General features: G+C 45.9%; 1 protein-coding gene across 1 annotated transcript in view; it reads left to right on the plus strand.

Moving 5' to 3' along the window:
* LOC128643584 (centriolin) overlaps window positions 1-7,648 on the plus strand; it is a gene marked incomplete at its 5' end in the record, with an annotated part of 183,765 nt that extends 176,117 nt beyond the window's left edge. Inside the window, one exon of the mRNA XM_053696427.1 lies at window positions 6,810-7,648. Coding sequence (XP_053552402.1) covers window positions 6,810-7,648 — 839 coding nt within the window. The remainder of the gene's footprint in view (window positions 1-6,809) is intronic.
* Between the last annotated feature and the right edge of the window lie 208 nt (window positions 7,649-7,856).

Consider the following 7,856-nt stretch of genomic DNA (forward strand, 5'->3'; position numbering starts at 1 on the left):
GCAGCAGATACTGCAAGGTGAGTGCTCTACAAATGTCAGCACAACAGCAAATACTGCAAGGTGAGTGCTCTACACATGTCAGCACAACAGCAGATACTGCAAGGTGAGTGCTCTACAAGTGTCAGCACAGCAGCAGATACTGCAAGGTGAGTGCTCTACAAATGTCAGCACAGCAGCAGATACTGCAAGGTGAGTGCTCTACAAATGTCAGCACAGCAGCATACTGCAAGGTGAGTGCTCTACAAATGTCAGCACAGCAGCAGATACTGCAAGGTGAGTGCTCTACAAATGTCAGCACAGCAGCAGATACTGCAAGGTGAGTGCTCTACAAATGTCAGCACAGCAGCAGATACTGCAAGGTGAGTGCTCTACAAGTGTCAGCACAGCAGCAGATACTGCAAGGTAAGTGCTCTACAAATGTCAGCACAGCAGCGGATACTGCAAGGTGAGTGCTCTACAAATGTCAGCACAGCAGCAGATACTGCAAGGTGAGTGCTCTACAAATGTCAGCACAGCAGCAGATACTGCAAGGTGAGTGCTATACAAATGTCAGCACAGCAGCAGATACTGCAAGGTGAGTGCTCTACAAATGTCAGCACAGCAGCAGATACTGCAAGGTGAGTGCTCTACAAATGTCAGCACAGCAGCATACTGCAAGGTGAGTGCTCTACAAATGTCAGCACAGCAGCAGATACTGCAAGGTGAGTGCTCTACAAATGTCAGCACAGCAGCAGATACTGCAAGGTGAGTGCTCTACAAGTGTCAGCACAGCAGCAGATACTGCAAGATGAGTGCTCTACAAATGTCAGCACAGCAGCAGATACTGCAAGGTGAGTGCTCTACAAGTGTCAGCACAGCAGCAGATACGGCAAGGTGAGTGCTCTACAAATGTCAGCACAACAGCAGATACTGCAAGGTGAGTGCTCTACACATGTCAGCACAGCAGCAGATACTGCAAGGTGAGTGCTCTACAAATGTCAGCACAACAGCAGATACTGCAAGGTGAGTGCTATACAAATGTCAGCACAACAGCAGATACTGCAAGGTGAGTGCTCTACAAGTGTCAGCACAGCAGCAGATACTGCAAGGTGAGTGCTCTACAAATGTCAGCACAGCAGCAGATACTGCAAGGTGAGTGTTCTACAAATGTCAGCACAGCAGCAGATACTGCAAGGTGAGTGCTCTACAAGTGTCAGCACAGCAGCAGATACTGCAAGGTGAGTGCTATACAAGTGTCAGCACAGCAGCAGATACTGCAAGGTGAGTGCTCTACAAATGTCAGCACAGCAGCAGATACTGCAAGGTGAGTGCTCTACAAGTGTCAGCACAACAGCAGATACTGCAAGGTGAGTGCTCTACAAATGTCAGCACAGCAGCAGATACTGCAAGGTGAGTGCTCTACAAATGTCAGCACAGCAGCAGATACTGCAAGGTGAGTGCTCTACAAGTGTCAGCACAGCAGCAGATACTGCAAGGTGAGTGCTATACACATGTCAGCACAGCAGCAGATACTGCAAGGTGAGTGTTCTACAAGTGTCAGCACAGCAGCAGATACTGCAAGGTGAGTGCTCTACAAGTGTCAGCACAACAGCAGATACTGCAAGGTGAGTGCTATACAAATGTCAGCACAACAGCAGATACTGCAAGGTGAGTGCTCTACAAATGTCAGCACAGCAGCAGATACTGCAAGGTGAGTGCTCTACAAATGTCAGCACAGCAGCAGATACTGCAAGGTGAGTGCTCTACAAATGTCAGCACAGCAGCAGATACTGCAAGGTGAGTGCTCTACAAATGTCAGCACAGCAGCAGATACTGCAAGGTGAGTGCTCTACAAATGTCAGCACAACAGCAGATACTGCAAGGTGAGTGCTATACAAATGTCAGCACAACAGCAGATACTGCAAGGTGAGTGTTCTACAAATGTCAGCACAGCAGCAGATACTGCAAGGTGAGTGCTCTACAAGTGTCAGCACAGCAGCAGATACTGCAAGGTGAGTGCTCTACAAATGTCAGCACAACAGCAGATACTGCAAGGTGAGTACTATACACATGTCAGCACAGCAGCAGATACTGCAAGGTGAGTGCTCTACAAGTGTCAGCACAGCAGCAGATACTGCAAGGTTAGTGCTCTACAAGTGTCAGCACAGCAGCAGATACTGCAAGGTGAGTGCTATACACATGTCAGCACAGCAGCAGATACTGCAAGGTGAGTGCTCTACAAGTGTCAGCACAACAGCAGATACTGCAAGGTGAGTGCTCTACAAATGTCAGCACAGCAGATACTGCAAGGTGAGTGTTCTACAAATGTCAGCACAGCAGCAGATACTGCAAGGTGAGTGCTCTACAAATGTCAGCACAACAGCAGATACTGCAAGGTGAGTGCTATACAAATGTCAGCACAACAGCAGATACTGCAAGGTGAGTGCTCTACAAATGTCAGCACAGCAGCAGATACTGCAAGGTGAGTGCTCTACAAATGTCAGCACAGCAGCAGATACTGCAAGGTGAGTGTTCTACAAATGTCAGCACAGCAGCAGATACTGCAAGGTGAGTGCTCTACACATGTCAGCACAACAGCAGATACTGCAAGGTGAGTGCTCTACAAATGTCAGCACAACAGCAGATTCTGCAAGGTGAGTGCCCTACATATGTCAGCACAACAGCAGATACTGCAAGGTGAGTGCTCTACACATGTCAGCACAGCAGCAGATACTGCAAGGTGAGTGCTCTACACATGTCAGCACAGCAGCAGATACTGCAAGGCGAGTGCTCTACACATGTCAGCACAACAGCAGATACTGCAAGGCGAGTGCTCTACAAATGTCAGCACAACAGCAGATACTGCAAGGTGAGTGCTCTACACATGTCAGCACAGCAGCAGATACTGCAAGGTGAGTGTTCTACAAATGTCAGCACAGCAGCAGATACTGCAAGGTGAGTGCTCTACAAATGTCAGCACAACAGCAGATACTGCAAGGTGAGTGCTCTACAAATGTCAGCACAGCAGCAGATACTGCAAGGTGAGTGCTCTACAAATGTCAGCACAGCAGCAGATACTGCAAGGTGAGTGCTCTACAAATGTCAGCACAGCAGCAGATACTGCAAGGTGAGTGCTCTACAAATGTCAGCACAGCAGCAGATACTGCAAGGTGAGTGCTATACACATGTCAGCACAGCAGCAGATACTGCAAGGTGAGTGCTCTACAAATGTCAGCACAGCAGCAGATACTGCAAGATGAGTGCTCTACAAATGTCAGCACAACAGCAGATACTGCAAGGTGAGTGCTCTACAAATGTCAGCACAGCAGCAGATACTGCAAGATGAGTGCTCTACAAATGTCAGCACAGCAGCAGATACTGCAAGATGAGTGCTCTACAAATGTCAGCACAGCAGCAGATACTGCAAGGTGAGTGCTATACACATGTCAGCACAGCAGCAGATACTGCAAGGTGAGTGCTCTACACATGTCAGCACAGCAGCAGATACTGCAAGGTGAGTGCTCTACAAATGTCAGCACAGCAGCAGATACTGCAAGGTGAGTGCTCTACAAATGTCAGCACAGCAGCAGATACTGCAAGGTGAGTGCTCTACAAATGTCAGCACAACAGCAGATACTGCAAGGTGAGTGCTATACAAATGTCAGCCCAACAGCAGATACTGCAAGGTGAGTGTTATACACATGTCAGCACAGCAGCAGATACTGCAAGGTGAGTGCTCTACAAATGTCAGCACAGCAGCAGATACTGCAAGGTGAGTGCTCTACAAGTGTCAGCACAGCAGCAGATACTGCAAGGTGAGTGGTATACAAATGTCAGCACAACAGCAGATACTGCAAGGTGAGTGCTCTACAAATGTCAGCACAGCAGCAGATACTGCAAGGTGAGTGCTCTACAAATGTCAGCACAGCAGCAGATACTGCAAGGTGAGTGCTCTACAAATGTCAGCACAGCAGCAGATACTGCAAGGTGAGTGCTATACACATGTCAGCACAGCAGCAGATACTGCAAGGTGAGTGCTCTACAAATGTCAGCACAGCAGCAGATACTGCAAGGTGAGTGCTCTACAAATGTCAGCACAGCAGCAGATACTTCAAGGTGAGTGCTCTACAAATGTCAGCACAGCAGCAGATACTGCAAGGTGAGTGCTCTACAAGTGTCAGCACAGCAGCAGATACTGCAAGGTGAGTGCTATACACATGTCAGCACAGCAGCAGATACTGCAAGGTGAGTGCTATACAAATGTCAGCACAGCAGCAGATACTGCAAGGTGAGTGCTCTACAAGTGTCAGCACAGCAGCAGATACTGCAAGGTGAGTGCTCTACAAATGTCAGCACAACAGCAGATACTGCAAGGTGAGTGCTCTACACATGTCAGCACAGCAGCAGATACTGCAAGGTGAGTGCTCTACAAATGTCAGCACAACAGCAGATACTGCAAGGTAAGTGCTCTACACATGTCAGCACAGCAGCAGATACTGCACGGTGAGTGCTCTACACATGTCAGCACAGCAGCAGATACTGCAAGGTGAGTGCTATACAAATGTCAGCACAGCAGCAGATACTGCAAGGTGAGTGCTATACAAATGTCAGCACAGCAGCAGATACTGCAAGGTGAGTGCTCTACAAGTGTCAGCACAGCAGCAGATACTGCACGGTGAGTGCTATACACATGTCAGCACAACAGCAGATACTGCAAGGTGAGTGTTCTACACATGTCAGCACAACAGCAGATACTGCAAGGTGAGTGCTCTACAAAATGTCAGCACAACAGCAGATACTGCAAGGTGAGTGCTCTACAAATGTCAGCACAGCAGCAGATACTGCAAGGTGAGTGCTCTACAAATGTCAGCACAGCAGCAGATACTGCAAGGTGAGTGCTCTACAAATGTCAGCACAGCAGCAGATACTGCAAGGTGAGTGTTCTACAAGTGTCAGCACAGCAGCAGATACTGCAAGGTGAGTGCTCTACAAATGTCAGCACAGCAGCAGATACTGCAAGGTGAGTGTTCTACAAATGTCAGCACAGCAGCAGATACTGCAAGGTGAGTGCTCTACAAATGTCAGCACAGCAGCAGATACTGCAAGGTGAGTGCTCTACAAGTGTCAGCACAGCAGCAGATACTGCAAGGTGAGTGCTCTACAAATGTCAGCACAACAGCAGATACTGCAAGGTGAGTGCTCTACAAATGTCAGCACAGCAGCAGATACTGCAAGGTGAGTGCTCTACAAATGTCAGCACAGCAGCAGATACTGCAAGGTGAGTGCTCTACAAATGTCAGCACAGCAGCAGATACTGCAAGGTGAGTGCTCTACAAGTGTCAGCACAGCAGCAGATACTGCAAGGTGAGTGCTCTACAAATGTCAGCACAGCAGCAGATACTGCAAGGTGAGTGCTCTACAAATGTCAGCACAGCAGCATACTGCAAGGTGAGTGCTCTACAAATGTCAGCACAGCAGCATACTGCAAGGTGAGTGCTCTACAAATGTCAGCACAACAGCAGATACTGCAAGGTGAGTGCTATACAAATGTCAGCACAGCAGCAGATACTGCAAGGTGAGTGCTCTACACATGTCAGCACAGCAGCAGATACTGCAAGGTGAGTGCTCTACAAATGTCAGCACAGCAGCAGATACTGCAAGGTGAGTGCTCTACAAATGTCAGCACAGCAGCAGATACTGCAAGGTGAGTGCTCTACACATGTCAGCACAGCAGCAGATACTGCAAGGTGAGTGCTCTACAAATGTCAGCACAGCAGCAGATACTGCAAGGTGAGTGCTCTACAAATGTCAGCACAGCAGCAGATACTGCAAGGTGAGTGCTCTACAAACGACAGAACGCACAAATAGTAATGTATAACTAGTCATTTATTAGCAAAGCGCTCTGTTTTATAGGAAAGCAAACGACAGAACGCACAAATAGTAATGTATAACTAGTTATTTATTAGCAAAGCGCTCTGTATTATAGTACAGAAAACGACAGAACGTACAAATAGTAATGTATAACTAGTCATTTATCAGCAAAGCGCTCTGTTTTATAGGAAAGTAAACGACAGAACGCACAAATAGTAATGTATAACTAGTCATTTATTAGCAAAGTGCTCTATTTTATAGGATAGCAAAAGACAGAACGCACAAATAGTAAGTATAACTAGTCATTAATCAGCAAAGTGCTCTGTATTATAGGAAAGCAAACGACAGAACGCACAAATAGTAATGTATAACTAGTCATTTATCAGCAAAGCGCTCTGTATTATAGGAAAGCAAACGACAGAACGCACAAATAGTAATGTATAACTAGTCATTTATCAGCAAAGCGCTCTGTATTATAGGAAAGTAAACAAGAGAACGCACAAATAGTAATGTATAACTAATCATTTATTAGCAAAGCGCTCTGTATTATAGTACAGAAAACGACAGAACTTACAAATAGTAATGTATAACTAGTCATTTATCAGCAAAGCGCTCTGTTTTATAGGAAAGCAAACGACAGAACGCACAAATAGTAATGTATAACTAGTCATTTATCAGCAAAACGCTCTGTATTATAGGAAAGCAAACGACAGAACGCACAAATAGTAATGTATAACTAGTCATTTACTTTCAACCCCCCAGGGTTTCCTAGGGCTTTATCTTTGTTGGCACAGGAGGGCCGGGTGCTTTACCCTTACCCTTATATCCACGTGTGTATTTCCCCCGTCACCCTTTTTTTTTTTTTTTTTTTTTTTTTCTCTCTCCCTCTTCCACCTACGTGTGTTCTTTCTGGACAAGCACCTTTTTCACATAAAGTTATATGGACAAGTTTTTGCAAGGGAAATCTTCTCCCAAAATGCCGGTCAAAGCCAAGGATAAAAAAGCTAAAGCCGCTGAGTTCGGCTTAGATACTTCAGTAGAACCTGTGACCAACTTGATGGACTCTCACTCACTATTTTCGCAGCTGTCTGAATTATTTTCACCGCAATTTGACCTAATTAGAAAGGAGTTAGGATCTATTTCATCTGAGATCACTGCCCTGTCAGTTGAAGTAAGACAGTTCGCACATAGAATGCAAGAGGCAGAAAACAGGATTTCTGACCTGGAAGATCAAGTTAGCACGCAGGAAAATATAATATCCCAACAGGATATTAAAATCACCAGTCTCCAGGGCCGTCTCGACGACCTTGAGGACCGGGCGAGACGTAACAACATTCGAATTGTGGGTCTCCCGGAAGAAGCGGAGTTTGAAGATCTTCTGAAGTTCGCTTCGGTCACGCTCCCGCAGAAACTTGGTGTCCCACAATCAATGTTACCAATTATAATTGAGAGAGCTCATAGAGTTGGGGTCAAAAAAAATGTAGGTACAGGACACAGTAGGAGTAGGATGTGTATATGCAAGGTGCTGAATTTTCAGGATAAAATTGAAATGATGAAACTGTTCAAGAAGCTGCATGAACCTCTAATGTTTGGGAACAGTAAAGTTTTACTATTTCAGGATTTTTCTGTTGAAACCTCGACGAAGAGAAGGATAATGGCCCCCCTCTGTACTCAAATTATTGACAAAGGAATCAATGCGCGGATGGTTTATCCGGCCAAAATAATAGTTGAGTACAGGGGAGCTCGCCTAGTCTTTACGGAGGTGGGGGAGGTGAAAGAGTTTCTCAAAGATAAATGAGATCTAGTTCATTCCCTCTCACCTCAGATTACATAAGTATGGTTCGGTACTTTAGAATTTGTTGCGCTTTTGTTTCAGGTACTCTCATATATGTTTTCTATTCTCCCACCCCTTTTCTTTTTCTTCTCTTCTCATGTTACTTTTTTTTTTTTTTTTTTTTTTTTTTTGTTCCTCCTGCTTTTCTCCCCCCCTCAGGATCTCTAGGGTT

Source organism: Bombina bombina, unplaced genomic scaffold (assembly GCF_027579735.1).
Source record: "Bombina bombina isolate aBomBom1 unplaced genomic scaffold, aBomBom1.pri scaffold_755, whole genome shotgun sequence".
Classification (NCBI taxonomy): Eukaryota; Metazoa; Chordata; class Amphibia; order Anura; family Bombinatoridae; genus Bombina; species Bombina bombina.